At 41.7% G+C, this 18,095-nt stretch overlaps 1 protein-coding gene across 1 annotated transcript in view; it reads left to right on the forward strand.

Annotated features, from left to right (window-relative positions):
* The window catches only part of LOC131951969 (BCAS3 microtubule associated cell migration factor-like), a 39,540-nt gene that overhangs the window by 9,934 nt on the left and 11,511 nt on the right, over positions 1-18,095 (forward strand). Inside the window, exons 7-20 of the mRNA XM_059314439.1 lie at positions 394-470; positions 1,420-1,503; positions 2,657-2,824; positions 2,978-3,128; positions 3,401-3,504; positions 6,634-6,727; positions 6,819-6,962; positions 7,247-7,519; positions 8,522-8,693; positions 9,083-9,183; positions 11,199-11,308; positions 12,018-12,217; positions 13,024-13,154; positions 13,587-13,766. Coding sequence (XP_059170422.1) covers positions 394-470; positions 1,420-1,503; positions 2,657-2,824; positions 2,978-3,128; positions 3,401-3,504; positions 6,634-6,727; positions 6,819-6,962; positions 7,247-7,519; positions 8,522-8,693; positions 9,083-9,183; positions 11,199-11,308; positions 12,018-12,217; positions 13,024-13,154; positions 13,587-13,766 — 1,989 coding nt within the window. The remainder of the gene's footprint in view (positions 1-393; positions 471-1,419; positions 1,504-2,656; positions 2,825-2,977; positions 3,129-3,400; positions 3,505-6,633; positions 6,728-6,818; positions 6,963-7,246; positions 7,520-8,521; positions 8,694-9,082; positions 9,184-11,198; positions 11,309-12,017; positions 12,218-13,023; positions 13,155-13,586; positions 13,767-18,095) is intronic.

Genomic DNA, 18,095 nt, shown 5'->3' on the forward strand with positions numbered 1-18,095 from the left:
GACCCTAAGGTGTTCGTATGTTTACCATTGTTTGTATGTACCCTAAAATGTGTATATGTTGACCATTGTTTGTGTGACATTAAGGTGTTTGTATGTTGACCAGTGTTTGTATGACCCTAAGGTGTTCGTATGATTACCATTGTTTGTATGTAGGCCTACCCTTAAATGCTTGTATGTTGACCATTGTTTGTATTATGACCCTAAGCTGTGTGTATGTTGACCAGTGTTTGTATGTTGACCAGTGTTTGTATGTTGACCATTGTTTGTATGACCCTAAGATGTTTGTATGTTGACCAGTGTTTGTAAATACCCTAAGATGTTTGTATGTTGACCATTGTTTGTATGACCCTAAGATGTTTGTATGTTGACCATTGTTTGTAATGTTTACTCCAGGCTGCTACCCATGCCCAGGCCCTAAGATCAACCCTATAGCTTTAGGAGACAGGTGGCTGGCCTATGCAGACAAAAGGGTGAGTACTATAGATGATGTTGGAAGGATAAGCCTGATGTAAACAAATGATTGGCAATATGTGTGTGAGAGATGCACTTTGCTTCATGTTTTTGCTGTCTGTATAGCTTGATTGATTCCTGCCTGGAAGTGTGCTACTAATGTGTCATCTGTTTCAGCTAATGTGTCATCTGTTTCAGCCAAGTGTGTAGCTAATGTGTCATCTGTTTCAGCCAAGTGTGTAGCTAATGTGTCATCTGTTTCAGCCAAGTGTGTCATCTGTTTCAGCCAAGTGTGTAGCTAATGTGTCATCTGTTTCAGCCAAGTGTGTAGCTAATGTGTCCATCTGGTTCAGCTAATGTGTCATCTGTTTCAGCCAAGTGTGGAGCTAATGTGTCATCTGTTTCAGCCAAGTGTTTAGCTAATGTGTCATCTGTTTCAGCCAAGTGTGTAGCTAATGTGTCATCTGTTTCAGCTAATATGTCATCTGATTCGGCTAATATATCATCTGTTTCAGCTAATGTGTCATCTGTTTCAGCTAATGTGTCATCTGTTTCAGCTAATATGTCATCTGTTTCAGCTAATGTGTCATCTGTTTCAGCTAATGTGTCATCTGTTTCAGCTAATGTGTCATCTGTTTCAGCTAATGTGTCATCTGTTTCAGCTAATGTGTCATCTGTTTCAGCTAATGTGTCATCTGTTTCAGCTAATGTTTCATCTGTTTCAGCTAATGTGTCATCTGTTTCAGCCAAGTGTGTAGCTAATGAGTCATCTGGTTCAGCTAATGTGTCCTCTGTTTCAGCTAATGTGTCATCTGTTTTCAGCTAATGTGTCATCTGTTTCAGCTAATGTGTCATCTGTTTCAGCTAATGTGTCATCTGTTTCAGCTAATGTGTCATCTGTTTCAGCTAATGTGTCATATGTTGCAGCTAATGTGTCATCTGTTTCAGCTAATGTGTCATCTGTTTCAGCTCCTGCCAGTTCACCAGTCTTGTGGTGGCATGTCAGGTGATGGGTCCCAGTCATACGCAGCAACAGTCATCAGCGCAGCTAAGGTAGGGTACACCGCATCCAACAAATCTAAGGTATTGTACACAGCATCCAACAAATCTAAGGTAGGGTACACAGCATCCAACAAATCTAAGGTAGGGTACACAACATCCAACAAATCTAAGGTAGGGTACACAACATCCAACAAATCTAAGGTAGGGTACACAACATCCAACAAATCTAAGGTAGGGTACACAGCATCCAACAAATCTAAGGTAGGGTACACAGTATCCAACAAATCTAAGGTAAGGTACACAACATCCAACAAATCTAAGGTAGGGTACACAACATCCAACAAATCTAAGGTAGGGTACACAGTATCCAACAAATCTAAGGTAAGGTACACAACATCCAACAAATCTAAGGTAGGGTACACAACATCCAACAAATCTAAGGTAGGGTACACAACATCCAACAAATCTATGGTAGGGTACACAGCATCCAACAAATCTAAGGTAGGGTACACAGTATCCAATAAATCTAAGGTAAGGTACACAACATCCAACAAATCTAAGGTAGGGTACACAACATCCAACAAATCTAAGGTAGGGTACACAACATCCAACAAATCTAAGGTAGGGTACACAGCATCCAACAAATCTAAGGTAGGGTACACAGCATCCAACAAATCTAAGGTAGGGTACACAGCATCCAACAAATCTAAGGTAGGGTACACAACATCCAACAAATATAAGGAAGGGTACACAGTATCCAACAAATCTAAGGTAGGGTACACAACATCCAACAAATATAAGGTAGGGTACACAACATCCAACAAATCTAAGGTAGGGTACACAACATCCAACAAATCTAAGGTAGGGTACACAACATCCAACAAATCTAAGGTAGTGTACAAAGCATCCAACAAATCTAAGGTAGGGTACACAGCATCCAACAAATCTAAGGTAGGGTACACAACATCCAACAAATCCTTGAAATCTTGAGGTTTATCTAATTGTTCAAACTTACACATCCTTCAAATGATGATTTCATTCAAAATGTACCTCATTATTAAGTCATTGTGATATATAAATGTATATTATTTCCAAAAACTTTGTATCAAAATAATAATTTAAAAATTAAACCTGTTTTTGAATGTCCTAATTTTTTTAAAAGCACTTGCTAGAAATGTAAAAAAATTACACTGGACATCCCCAGGGTGCCTTCAAAGGTCTGACCATGTTTGGTGAGGCCATGGTCAGCAGCGTGACAGGAAGTAAACCTGCCACCGTGGTCAAGAAACCTGACCCCTCCCCCCCTGATGAAAATGGCTTTCGCCCTGGCATAGTGTCAGTGTATGACCTGAAATCTGCCAGATCAGAGCAGGTAATTAATTTTTTTACTAATTGGATTAATTTAGTCCATCTAACACCACTTGTGTCCAGACTGCTACAAGCTACACATTATTAAACAAGTTTAAACATTTTAAAAATTGTATTCAAAGGGCAGTAATCCATTTTATTTGGTTGTCATTTCAAGGGAAGTAAGTCTGAAATCTCCCAGTTCTATGTGTCAGAGGACCCTGATGTGGAGGGGTTAATTGCCCATTTCCACGCTCATGCTAATGAACCTGTCGCTGCCATGGCCTTTGACCCCAGTGGTATTCTCCTAGTGACTGCCTGTAAATTAGGTAACTACATTTTGTTTTCTTGTTAATGAAGAAAGCCTTTGATATTTTACCAGTAGCTCACAAACTGCAAACAGTTCACAAAATCCACGGATAACCTCAGCCCACGAAGTCCATCAATCCACAACTGTCCACTCCCTCACTAAATCCACACACCACACAATCCACCAACTATATCCAGGTATATGAAAGACATGTGTCAGTGGTGGTATGTGACACCCCCTGATCTGTGTCAGTTACCTGAGATGACCTACTTCTCTCCCTGCCCTCCCCAGGTCACAACTTCCACGTGTTCAGCCTAGTCGCCCACCCCTGCTCGTCATCACTTGGTGCGGTGCACCACCTGTACACCCTGCATAGGGGGGACACAACAGCTAAGGTGAGTGGTCATTTTAGTGTAACTTAAGCACAACAGCCAAGGTGAGTGGTCATTTTAGCATACTTTAAGCAGAACAGCCAAGGTGAGTGGTCATTTTAGCATACTTTAAGCACAACAGCCAAGGTGAGTGGTCATTTTAGCGTAACTTAAGCACAACAGCCAAGGTGAGTGGTCATTTTAGCATACTTTAAGCACAACAGCCAAGGTGAGTGGTCATTTTAGCGTAACTTAAGCCCAACAGCCAAGGTGAGTGGTCATTTTAGCATACTTTAAGCACAACAGCCAAGGTGAGTGGTCATTTTAGCGTAACTTAAGCACAACAGCTAAGGTGAGTGGTCATTTTAGCATACTTTAAGCAGAACAGCCAAGGTGAGTGGTCATTTTAGCATACTTTAAGCACAACAGCCAAGGTGAGTGGTCATTTTAGCGTAACTTAAGCACAACAGCCAAGGTGAGTGGTCATTTTAGCATACTTTAACCCTTTCCCCGGCGACTGGGTGTAATCGACCCGAAGTCGCTATATTTTTGCTCATATCTCGAGTCTCGTTAAATAAATTTTTCTGGGCCTTATTCCCATCTATAAGGTGGTTGGGATGAACACATCGGAGGTTGTAACTTTTTAAAATATGCGTAAAAAATTTTTTTATGAGGGTTTGAAATTTTTTTATACGGTCCCTGGCAACTGGGTTTTACACACCCGTACACAATTTTGAATTGAAAAAATATTTATAACTTATAAACTGGCTTCTAAATATTTGTTTTTACTCATTGTGGGTTAAGTCATTGTGTTAAATTTTCAAAGTTTAACTGTAAATTAACAATCTGTAGGTATTTGAGCAACAAAAATATCAAACAGGATTGAAGTAATCAACTTTAGTAATAAAATAATAGAACAGTAGAACGTTTTAATAATTTGCACATCAGAGAGCACAGTTGTTAGATAAAATTAAAATAACTGGACATTTCCTTTTGCTGGCAGGGAACTTTAGTTTTCTTTGACAAAATATGGTCACCCTTTTAGTGGTGTTACATGAGTCACATGCCCTAAATATTTTAATTCCATACTTATCGGAATTGCTTGGTATGTATTGGATAAATCTACTCCCACCTCTAAAATCAACCAGTTGCCCAATTAGTAATGATCTCTCCAGAAACATAACACCCTGCTAAATTTGTATGGAATATCTACCATATTGGAAGCAAATATACCATGAGCCTTATGGACTGTTATTGTAATTGTTGTGAAAGTGAATATGACCCAGAAGGTTGCTGAATCTCTTCATAGAAAATTCTGCCTTCAAAAACTTCAATAATTAGAACTGAATGGACATACAACTAAATTGTTATTCTGCAGAGTGCCAGTGTCTCCTCTTGCTTTCTCTCCATCCCTGCTAATGCAGTCAAATATTGGTTGTATTATTTTTTGTATTCATGTACAGAAGAAATATTTTGAGTCAGGCTGTTTATATTTTTCCTGGGATTAGCACTTCAGGCAGTGGTCTAGTGTACTGTTACTTTGTCTTTCCTGAAAATATTTCTTTTTCTTCACTTTGCACCATCAGTCTCATTTCATTATGTGTGCCAACTGTTGACACATTATTGATAGTTGAAATGCAGTATATTGGGTAGACCTTGTCATCAGAGCTGGTTGAAACTGAACCAGGAATATCTTCTACCTCTGATACTGATGGCTGCAATTCTTCATCTTCTACCTCTGATACTGATAATTCAGACTCAAAACTTGTTGGTAATTTTCACCTGCTATACCAAAACAGGCAAATATATTCCTTTATCATTAGCCTTGAGTTTAGACAAAAGCATTCAAGACTTGTTTCTGTTGTGTTCTCAATAATGTTTATGGCTATTTATAAACCTTACTCTTAGGGTCACAACCTGTAGAACACCCACCCCACTCCCAGTTTGATCAATTCATTGCCCAGTATCAACTTTCAAGCAGCATTACTAAGTTATTTTGCCTTTTTGTCCTCATTTGTACTCCTAATGAGGTTAATGTCAAGTTACTCTAAAATGCTCCACTGTCTCTATCTACATTCCAGAGCTCCCTAAAAGAGTACAAATCACCATATATGTCCTCCCACAGGCAATCTTACCCCTGCATTTCATTAACCTATTGTAACTCTAAACTACAGTTCTGTCTCTAACTGCAAGTCAGAGCTCCAGCAAAGAGTATAAATCACTACATGTGTCCACCCACAGGTTAACTCTTGCTTGAGAATCCCATCAACCACTAGTATCATATTACAGCTCTCCTATTGACAATAACCTGTCTTGGGTTCCCCATGGCCACAATGCCCTGAATACCTTAACTGTGTCAGTATTGTTACCCACCCCACAATGAACAAAGAAAAGAATTTACTATGAGAAAGTCTTCGGGTGTAATCCACCCAGTTGCCGGGGACAGGGTACCAAATATGTTGCCGGGGAAAGGGTTAAGCACAACAGCCAAGGTGAGTGGTCATTTTAGCGTAACTTAAGCCCAACAGCCAAGGTGAGTGGTCATTTTAGCATAATTTAAGCACAACAGTCAAGGTGAGTGGTCATTTTAGCGTAACTTAAGCCCAACAGCCAAGGTGAGTCACCTAGCTAGCACAACAGCACAAATGGTAGAATGCATAGTGTCATCCATGTAATAGTGATGGTCATTGTCAGAAAAATTATTACAAAATTATCATTTGTATCAGGGGTCTCCAATCTTTTCAGCCAGAGGGCCGCATTAACTATCAAATATAAGTTCGGGGGCCAGAGTTTCTTCCAGGTATATCATTGGGGTGGCATTTTTCCTCAGCTAAATACAATAAACATTTTATTCCGTGGACTAAAAGATCTCCGACAGCCGGATGAGAGGAACTCTCGGGCCGCATCCGACCCGCGGGCTGTAGTTTGGAGACCCCTGATTTGTATTTAAAAAAAATTCTTATCTAAAAAAAAATATAAAAAATCCACGCAAATTGTATTTGTTAAGGTACTTTTAGAAGTATTCTAAGAGTATATTTTTATTTAACTTTTAGCTTAAAAAAATAAAATTAAAAATATACCTAATTTTCTGTCTTTTAAAAAGGTATTTTCATTTTTGCAATGCTGTGAACTAAATTGGTCTGTTTTATACAGGTTGTGGATATAGCCTTCACTAACGACAGTAGATGGGTGACAGTCAGCACACACAGGGGGACAACTCATGTTTTCCCTATCACTCCTTATGGTGGTGAGTTGTCTTTCTTTACTTCAAAGGGCTATAACCCAGTAATTAACAAGTTGATCTCTTGTTACCTTTCTTGATTATGTGCAATTTCCAGGGACGATCTGTGCCCGGACACATTGCCAGGCCCGTGTGGTCAACAGGGTGAGCAGGTTCCACAAGTCTGCTGGCTTGGACGAGATAGAACCTGGGGCAGCAGGCAGACACAGCCCCATACTGTCCAGTAGTCCTGGCACCTCAGGTAGGTTAAACAATACCTGCTTGTTGGCAGGTATTTCACTGCCAACACCTGGTAGATACAAAAATGCCTGCTTATCAACACATAAAGCCCCACATTCCCAACTGACATAGGTACCTGGGTTTAAATTTTATGATTTGGAAAACAGAGCTAGATAAATCAACTGAGATAGAAAAACAATTGAGCTAGTTTTATTTTTTAACTGCCTTAAGTTTTTTGTTTAACTAAGACCTCTCTTTTGCTTTCTTTTTTTTCAATAAATTATTGCCTAAATTTTTGTTCCTAAGGTCCGCAGGAGAGTTATCCCACACTGATCAGACAAAATGCCTTGCGCAACAACACTGGCAACCCACGCCTACCCCCCTATCCCCACCCCACCCCCGTGGCCCCCCTGGCTCAACTCAAACAAACCCTGTCCATCCCTGGCCTGGGTCCCCCCACAGGATCCAGCCCACGGCCAAAAAGTCCGACCCACTCTACGTCTGCTCATGACAATGTGTTTGCTGTGTGTGCAACATTCTCCACCCAGAGGCTGTGGACTGCAACCATTGATAGACGAGGTAACTGTCAATGTAACTGTTGAGATAACTGTTGAAATTGTGGAGGTAACTGTTGAAATTGTTGAGGTAAATGTTGATCTAATTGTTGAAATTGTTGAGGTAACTGTTGATCTAACTGTTGAAATTGTTGAGGTAAATGTTGATCTAACTGTTGAAATTGTTGAGGTAATTGTTTATGTAACTGTCAGTGTAATTGTTCATGTAATTGTTGAAGAAATTATTGACCTAGCTGTTGATGTAATTGTTGATGTAATTGTGGGTGTAATGTAACTGTTGAAACTGTTGAGGTAATTGTTTATGTAATTGTTGATGTAATTGTTGAGGTGATAGTTCGTGTAATTGTTGAAGAAATTATTGACCTAGCTGTTGATGTAATTGTTGATGTAATTGTTGATGTAATTGTGGGTGCAATGTAACTGTTGAAACTGTTGAGGTAATTGTTTATGTAATTGTTGATGTAATTGTTGAGGTGATAGTTCGTGTAATTGTTGAAGAAATTATTGATCTAGCTGTTGATGTAATTGTTGATGTGACTGTTGATGTGAATGTTGAGGTAAGACAAGAATCATAAGGCTATATGTGCCCTATGTGTTGTGTAAGTGTTATGACTTTAGTACTGATGTGTGTTGTCAGTGATTTGTTTCCCCAGATGGTAAGAATGATGGGGGATCTAATCCCAGGTGTGGTCAAACATTGACCAGTGAAATTTTACAGCTAAAACATGTTTGATTACATTAACTGTCCCTGTGAAATTTTACAGCTAAAACATGTTTGATTACATTAACTGTCCCTGTGAAATTTTACAGCTAAAACATGTTTGATTACATTAACTGTCCCTGTGAAATTTTACAGCTAAAACATGTTTGATTACATTAACTGTCCCTGTGAAATTTTACAGCTAAAACATGTTTGATTACATTAACTGTACCTGCCCTTTCCCCCCCCCCCCCCCCTAAAAAAAACAAAAATAAAACTAAACCATTGGCTGTACCACCTGCACAGATCACCTGAAGAAGACAGCTGTTGACTCCCTGTTTATACTGAACCAAAATGGCTGCCTGAGTGAGTACCACCTAGAGCCACGGCCCAGACAACATGCCGGCCCTGAGAAACACCTGGATGACTCACCCATTGAACTAGAGGTCAAAGGTCTCATTCAGTGGAACCTCCAGAGGTCAGTTCAGAGCTAAACTTTAGTGGAGCCTTCAGAAGCAATACCAGATATACATTTCTGAAAAACCTTTAGGGGTTTGCCTAAAGCAGCAAACTATATGTTAATTTAGGCTTCAGAGGATGAGGTCAGAGCTTATTTTTAAGGAAAAACCAAAAAAAAAGCTCACAGCTTTATTTTAACTTTATCAGTGAACTAAATTTTTCACTTGAGCGTGACTCATTTCTCACAGGTACCTAACATAAGTTAGAAAACTAGCCTTGTGCTTAATAGACACTTTAAGTTTTGATAACGTCTTTGTTCAAACCTGTGCTGTGAGGATTTTATCTTTGTGAAGCTTAACACTCACGTTGTAGTTGCTGGCTAGTGTATGACGTGTGTTTATTGTCAAGGTCACTCTCCTCACAAGAGGTCAAGCCACCCCTGGCGTCCAACAACCCCCTGATTGTGGCGTGTGAGGCCGTACAGACTCAGCAGGCGTCTTACTCCGCAGGTGAGTAGTTGAGACACCTGTCCCCACACCTGCCCCCACACCTGTCCCCACACCTTTAGTTTAGTATGTCGTACAGACTCAGCAGGCGTCTTACTCCGCAGGTGAGTAGTTGAGACACCTGCCCCCACACCTTTAGTTTAGTATGTCGTACAGACTCAGCAGGCGTCTTACTCCGCAGGTGAGTAGTTGAGACACCTGTCCCCACACCTTTAGTTTAGTATGCCGTACAGACTCAGCAGGCGTCTTACTCCGCAGGTGAGTGCTAGTTGAGACACCTGCCCCCACACCTTTAGTTTAGTATGTCGTACAGACTCAGCAGGCGTCTTACTCCGCAGGTGAGTGCTAGTTGAGACACCTGCCCCCACACCTTTAGTTTAGTATGTCGTACAGACTCAGCAGGCGTCTTACTCCGCAGGTGAGTAGTTGAGACACCTGTCCCCACACCTGCCCCCACACCTTTAGTTTAGTATGTCGTACAGACTCAGCAGGCGTCTTACTCCGCAGGTGAGTAGTTGAGACACCTGCCCCCACACCTTTAGTTTAGTATGTCGTACAGACTCAGCAGGCGTCTTACTCAGCAGGTGAGTGCTAGTTGAGACACCTGCCCCCACACCTTTAGTTTAGTATGTCGTACAGACTCAGCAGGCGTCTTACTCCGCAGGTGAGTGCTAGTTGAGACACCTGCCCCCACACCTTTAGTTTAGTATGTCGTACAGACTCAGCAGGCGTCTTACTCCGCAGGTGAGTGCTAGTTGAGACACCTGCCCCCACACCTTTAGTTTAGTATGTCGTACAGACTCAGCAGGCGTCTTACTCCGCAGGTGAGTAGTTGAGACACCTGTCCCCACACCTGCCCCCACACCTTTAGTTTAGTATGTCGTACAGACTCAGCAGGCGTCTTACTCCGCAGGTGAGTAGTTGAGACACCTGCCCCCACACCTTTAGTTTAGTATGTCGTACAGACTCAGCAGGCGTCTTACTCCGCAGGTGAGTGCTAGTTGAGACACCTGCCCCCACACCTTTAGTTTAGTATGTCGTACAGACTCAGCAGGCGTCTTACTCCGCAGGTGAGTAGTTGAGACACCTGTCCCCCACACCTGCCCCCACACCTTTAGTTTAGTATGTCGTACAGACTCAGCAGGCGTCTTACTCCGCAGGTGAGTAGTTGAGACACCTGTCCCCACACCTGCCCCCACACCTTTAGTTTAGTATGTCGTACAGACTCAGCAGGCGTCTTACTCCGCAGGTGAGTAGTTGAGACACCTGCCCCCACACCTTTAGTTTAGTATGTCGTACAGACTCAGCAGGCGTCTTACTCCGCAGGTGAGTGCTAGTTGAGACACCTACCCCCACACTAGTTTAAGTTAGGTTAGGTTAAGTTAGGTTGGGTTGGGTTAGGTTGAACCATGTAAAGCTATATTACTGTTAGGGTGAGTGTTTATTAAATGTAGATACTCATTTGTTAAATATAAATTCAGGTAAGTGTTAAGTTTGATACTCATTTGTTAAATATAAATTCAGGTAAGTGTTAAGTTTGATACTCATTTGTTAAATATAAATTAAGGTAAGTGTTAACTTAGAAACTCATTTGTTAAATATAAATTCAGGTAAGTGTTAACTTAGATACTCATTTGTTAAATTTAAAAACTAAAGGTTTGGTGTTATCCTTATGGTTAGTTTGTTTGCTTTTAGTTGCGGGTAAACTCAGTGGATGTTGGAGTTAATTATAATTAAATGTCAAGTTTAGGATTGAGTGGTGTTAGGTAAAGATTTTGTTCCAGCTGTTATATTGTTTACCAAATTTGAAAAACAGCACAAACATAGAGTGTTGTGTAGTACTTTGTGACACTAACCTATACTTTCTTACACTACCATAATCCCATGTTGATAAACAAATGAAGAATAAATAAAGTAGCAGCATCCCACCCAGCTCTGGGTAAAGCTGCAAGAAACCGAATACAAGTCAATAGGTAACAAAAACATATGGATGCTCAAAAGTTTGTGTTGTTTTATAGAAACCTCAGAGCCAGGCCCTGTAACAAGGTACGGCTCTAAAGACAGCCTGTCCAGTGACCAGGGAACCTACGGCAGTAAAGAGGATCTGGACGAGCAGTGGGTCTCACAGGTTAGTGGTGGCTCATGCAAGCCCTTGTGGTTTATCTAGTCTTCTTGTGGGGAGAACTCTTTATATTCTAAAGCCAGAGTTACCTGTTCCTGCATTTTATGGTTTAATTTGCTGTTTAGGTTTTCAGACACATAAGTTAAATTTTCTTAAAATAAGAACAGTAAAATTTCAAATTTCCTTCTGAATTATGATGGATCTCTTAGAAAGTTTTTAAAATAACAATTTTCCCATTCAGACGAAATTTTAGTAAAGAAGTGAAATGAGTCTACACTTAATGAATAAAGCTAAATGTACAGCCTCGTGTCTACAGGTAGAGATTATCACCCATGTGGGCCCCCACAGGAGGCTGTGGATGGGCCCTCAGTTCTCATTCAAGTTTGTATAGAAGTGAAATAAGTCACCACTTAATGAATAAAGCTAAATGTAGAGCCTCGTGTCTACAGGTAGAGATCATCACCCATGTGGGCCCCCACAGGAGGCTGTGGATGGGCCCCCAGTTCTCATTCAAGTTTGTATAGAAGTGAAATAAGTCACCACTTAATGAATAAAGCTAAATGTAGAGCCTCGTGTCTACAGGTAGAGATCATCACCCATGTGGGCCCCCACAGGAGGCTGTGGATGGGCCCCCAGTTCTCATTCAAGTTTGTATAGAAGTGAAATAAGTCACCACTTAATGAATAAAGCTAAATGTAGAGCCTCGTGTCTACAGGTAGAGATCATCACCCATGTGGGCCCCCACAGGAGACTGTGGATGGGCCCCCAGTTCTCATTCAAGACCTACCAGAACCCGCAGACCACCACCATCCTCTCTTCCTCCTCCTCCTCCCTCTTTTCTGGCAGCCCTGAGATGTCCGCACACGTCACCACCATGGACATACTGACTGATGACTGCGACCTGGAGAGTTTGAAGTAAGTGCTGGGTCTAACTTAACCCAAATGTTTCTGTTCAGTATCTTTTTACAGTGAAAAATAGAGTCATCTCAATCATGAGTTTAAAGTGACCATAAACTGACCTATAAAGACAGTCAACTATACATTTTATAAAGTGCTTGAATTAGGTCGACTTGCAGATGCGACAGATAGATGAAATTTGGTGATGAGATAGCTCTGGTGCTGTAGGCACCTGAAAAAATACTAGATTCTCAGAAATGTCATACTAAGTGGTTAATCAGTACTTTTACTCCTCAATTTTAATTGTTAAGGGGATGTAACTGCGTCATGAATATACATTTATAATTTCCCCCGCTCTTTGATTACACAAAAAAACGAAGTAAACAGTTGGATAAAAGAAAAATTCCTTGAAAATATATTTAAACGGTTTTCAAATAGGGATGAAAATTTATAAAAATTGACTATTTTTATAGCTAAATTTTGCCAACGTAAAGGGATATAGCTGCGTCTCAAATTTCAACTTTAAAATTTTCTCAATTCTTTGATTACACTAAAAAGTAACCGATAATAACTTGTGGCTAAAATAATAAAATCCTTTAAAATTTTATTTTCGTAATTTTCAAATAGATGTAAAAATAAACCATCTGTAATAACTAATATTTGAGCAGGTCATTTGCAAAACCTGCTTCCCATTTTTTGCTCTTATATCCTTCTTAACTAAGTGTTATAGTTTGTCTGAAACTAGGTTGCAAAGTTTTCTTTTTGGTACTTGCTATCATTTGTTTTATGCTAGTGGCTTCTTTATTCTTACTTTTGTTTCATAGACTTCACCCAAGTCGTTCCAGCCCTGTTGCCATGCCAACCACCAGGCCAGCCTACCGGAGGTCATCCACCAGTGACAGGACCACCAGCCCAGGCAGGAGCGCCAACGCTGCCCCTGTCTACATAGAAGCAGGTCAGTGACAGATATGACACAACCACATAATTCTAGAACAGAAAAATATTAATACATAGAAGCAGGTCAGTGATATATACAACACAACCACATAATTCTAGAACAGAAAAATTATGGCAGTTTCTGTCTGGCATTCATGTAATGGCATGGCCTGGTAGTAGACTGCTTGAGTTCAGATCTCTGACTTGTCCATTGGTCCATATAACCCTTATGGGCACCATAATCACGTATATTATGTGTATGTGTTCTTTAAGCAGCTATGAGCAATCCCCCTATATTATGTGTATGTGTTCTTTAGGCAGCTACAAACAGATCCCCTATATTTTGTGTATGTATTCTTTAGGCAGCTATGTACAGTACCCACCCTCTCTATTATACATATGTATTCTTTAGGCAGCTATGAGCAGTCCCCTATGTGTATGTGTTCTTCAGGCAGCTACGAGCAGTCCCCCATCCTGAGTGATGTCTTCAGTGAGTGGACAGAGTCCAACATCCTCAGACAGCCAAGAGGGAGTGAGGAGGAAGAGGATAGACTGAGGAAACAAATGGAGGAGGCCATGATAGAGTCGCCTGCCCAGGAGGGGGGCCCCAACAACATGAGGCTCACAGAAGGTAAGGGGGGGGGGGGGACGACAAACACCATGACATAGGGTAAGGGGGGGGGGGGTGACCAAACACCATGAGGCTGGCATAAGGTAAGGGGGGGGAGGGAGGACAAACACCGTGACATAAGGTAAAGGAGTTGGGAGATTGCCAGACAAAATGAGACTGACAGAACATATTTAATGGCTCTGTTTACTTGACCTAACCTTTAGGATTATTGTGTGTTGGAGTTATCTTTTGTAGTAAATCGACACCAGTGGATTAAAGAGTGTGGTTTGGGGCTATAAAAAAAATCAGCTATCTGTATTGTATTTAGTTGTAATAGTTGGAAGCCAAACATTTTTTTTTTTAATTTCTATTTAGAGGGGAAAATTAGACAAAAAGCAATTTGCAGAAACAAGGGAAGCGACTCTTGTATATTTTAATTTTCATGTATATATTCAGGGTTGTGTCCCCTATTTTCCTACCACCTACTTTCTCTGTCGCGGAAAGAAAAATCTATAAGAATTGATATTTTTGACCTTTGAAACCACAGGCACGGGAAATAATCCAGGCGTGAACGTCAATTATCGCAAATAGTGTGTTATTTCGCGAGGAAAGTTCTGGCGTTGTGAGGAAATATCCAGTCCCCCAGCCAACTGACAGTGCTAATTATCCCGGGCAGGTTGTGTAGGCCTATTGCCACTTGAACCCCTGAGTGTAAAGGTCGGGCAGGCAAACACCTCGTCTAATGAGAACACAGGTATTGACAGGTCAATTGTCACAACCTGTTCATCTGTGTCATTACCTGTATCTCAGATCTGTTGATTTTTTTATATATATAATGCGGATTTATTTATAGAAATATACGAGGAATAAACCATTGAGAAATAACTCCTTTCACTGTGCAGTTTAATGAATCATTCTCTTGCCGCGGTCGTGTTATTACTTCCCCTTGCGAAGTTTGATGCGAAGGGTAAAAAAAACGCGGCTATTTCTGTGATTATTTCCCTTGGACCGCGCTGATGAGTTTGGCGCGGTGTATCATTACAGCCGGGCCGTATAGAGCTCTCTAATTTAGGAGTTAAATGGAATATAAACAGCAAGGCGGACGGCCGGGGAGTGGCTAATGATGGGATAGCTCGTCTTCATTTCATTTCCCGGCAGTTGAACAAAAAATATTGGCCATCCTGAGTTGGGGTATTTCTGCGATAGATTTGAATTAATATGTATATTACAGGTAGATCTATGATGCTGGATGATTGGGGGACAGTTGCAGGTGTATAATAAAGATGTGGGGTTTGTTTTACAAGAAGGGAATCTTGAACTTGTTTGTGTATTATAGAGGATACTGGGGAGAGGGGGGGGTCAAGGTTAGTGGGTGGTTGGTCAACTGTCCATTTAAGATACAAGGTCAGGTGTAGGATAGTAGTCCTAAAGACTCAAGGCCTAGCCTAGAGTGGTAATGGGTGGTTAGGGTGGTGGTTGAAGGCTTATGTGGGGGGGGGGGGCTGGAGGTCGGTGCCAATGGATGTGTGGTAAGGTTGTAGATTTCTTTTTAGTTGTGTCCTTGCCACTGGTTTAATGTGGCTGGCACGCTCCTACCCCTCAAATCTCCACCCCACTCCCCCACACATTCACTCCCAAATCTCCACCCCACACCTCCACAACACCTCTAAAGAGGTTTTGTATGCGGGACATCCTTACATCACCTCTGGAAAGTTTTAGGTACAATGCTCCCACAGATTCACACACCTCTACCCACACACCCCCTCACCTCAACCCCACACTACTTAACCCTCACAACTTGACCTCACTATGCAAATTATGTTTGAAAACCCTACTCCCCACCCCTACACCCCACCCATACACCCCACCCTTACACCCCATCCATACACCTCTTACACCCCACCCATACACCCCAACTCCCCACCCACCCCTACATCCCACCCCTACCCCTACCCCACCATCACCACCCCACCCCAACACTCATCTCCACCCTCACAACACGACCCCCACCCCTCCCTTCCCCGCCTTCAGTATGACCTCCTCACGTCTCCTGCTTATCAATTAGCCTTTAATTGGCCGTCTAATTATAAAGGAGCAGCTCAATAATGAACTAGTACTGTAACCTTTATCTTTCTTTATCGATCTCCCTGCCCTGTGTTGGTGCACTCTCTAGCTGTCTATTAGTTGCACAAAGTTCTAGAAACTTTGGTTGCTTCACTCATTCCTTTCTCGCATGTTACAATATTGACTTCCTAAAACTTCTTCCCTCAAAGATGGTTGCCAAATGTATGTTGGTACCTTTTGCAATTTTTGGAGGTGGGATGGACGGTGGGCAGAGGTGTGATGATGTAGAGAAGTGCCACAGTTGAGAAAAGTAATACATAAAGATGGCTGGTGAGTAGGGGCTGGGATGGTAGGTAGGGGCTGGGATGGTAGCGATAGGCTGGTGGGAAGCGGTTGGGATGGTATTGGGAAGGGGCTGGGATGGTAGTAGCAGGCTGCTGGGTAAGGGGTGGGATGGTAGCAATAGGATGGTAGGTAGGGGCTGGGATGTTAAGCTGGTGGATAGGGGCGCTAAAAGGAATAGGATCGGAATGTGTATACTGGCGTCTCGGGTTGAGAGTGGGATTAAAATAGTGCCAGCACTAAAGGTGTCAGTGTTTGATTTGTCTCTCTGTCCAGATTGTCGCAATGTATATTTTCTTCCACCTCTATCCCTGTAGACCAATTGATTAACACGAGGTGTTACTGCCTAAGAACTTTACCTACCACCCCATCTTTACCTTTCATCCCATCTTTACCTTTCATCCCATCTTTACCTACCATCCCATCTTTACCTACCCTCCCATCTTTACCTACCATCCCATCTTTTACCTACCCTCCCATCTTTACCTACCATCCCTTTCTATCTTTACCTACCATCCCATCTTTACCTACCATCCCATCTTTACCTACCATCCCATCTTTACCTACCATCCCATCTTTACCTACCATCCCATCTTTACTTGCCACCCATCCCATCTTTACCTGCCATCCCATCTTTACCTACCATCCCATCTTTACCTACCCTCCCATCTTTACCTACCATCCCATCTTTTACCTACCCTCCCATCTTTACCTACCATCCCTTTCTATCTTTACCTACCATCCCATCTTTACCTACCATCCCATCTTTACCTACCATCCCATCTTTACCTACCATCCCATCTTTACCTACCATCCCATCTTTACCTGCCTTACCATCTTTACCTGCCATACCATCTTTACCTGCTATCACATCTTTACCTGCCACCCATCCCTTCTTTACCCACCATCCCATCTTTACCTACCATCCCATCTTTACCTACCATCCCATCTTTACCTACCATCCCATCTTTACTTGCCACCCATCCCATCTTTACCTGCCATCCCATCTTTACCCACCATCCCATCTTTACCTGCCATCCCATCTTTACCTACCATCCCATCTTTACCTACCATCCCATCTTTACCTACCATCCCATCTTTACCTGCCATCCCATCTTTACCTGCCATCCCATCTTTACTTGACGTATTCTATTTGTTATTGCCTGACATCTTTACTTACCCTCCCATCTTTACGTACCATCACATTTTTACCTGATGTTTTGTACTTGTCTCTGCCTGACGCTGGACGTGAGAAAACGACTGTATCGATTTAGTCTTGGATGAATTTTCTCAGCTCTATGTTCGCTGATGGAGCCGCTTGTACGGCCCACTTTTCGTTTCCTGGGGCCGTTGGTTTAAACTTTGGTTAATGACCTGACCTTATGTGGGCGTGGCTGTCTGACCAGTACACAGAATTAGTCGTCTTTTATCTGACCACTGGCACAATATAATACAATATCTGGAGGGTTCTCATACAATATCTGGAGGGTTCTCATACAATATCTGGAGGGTTCTCATTTGATTTGTGAAAGTTTCCTTTAAAATTTTTAGGGATCCTCTACTTTTGAGACCTTTGCATTTCTTCGGGGACCATTTAGTTCCGGTGCCTACTCGAACGTTGGGTTGCAGTCATTCTTCCTGATCTATTCGTCTTTTTGTTCTGAGTTCAGGACCATCATAATTTGTCTGCAGTTGATATAAGGACCATCATAATTTTTCTTTATTCTAAAGCCTGACTATCGTCGAGATATACTGATGACATCGCACAGCAAAATGTCAACGCATTAGCTGCGCTTAGCTGCACTTAAGCACTTACCTCTGCAGTTTAAGCTCACAAGTACAAGATTGAAAATATAAATAAACACAAAAAAGTGTTAAATTTTATAATCTTCGTCTGTGGCGTTAAAAAGCCGTTAAAATATTCGCCCAAGAGCCGACTACCGC

Source organism: Physella acuta, unplaced genomic scaffold (assembly GCF_028476545.2).
Source record: "Physella acuta isolate Inbredline_101_S28 unplaced genomic scaffold, ASM2847654v3 ptg000841l, whole genome shotgun sequence".
NCBI lineage: Eukaryota > Metazoa > Mollusca > Gastropoda > Physidae > Physella > Physella acuta.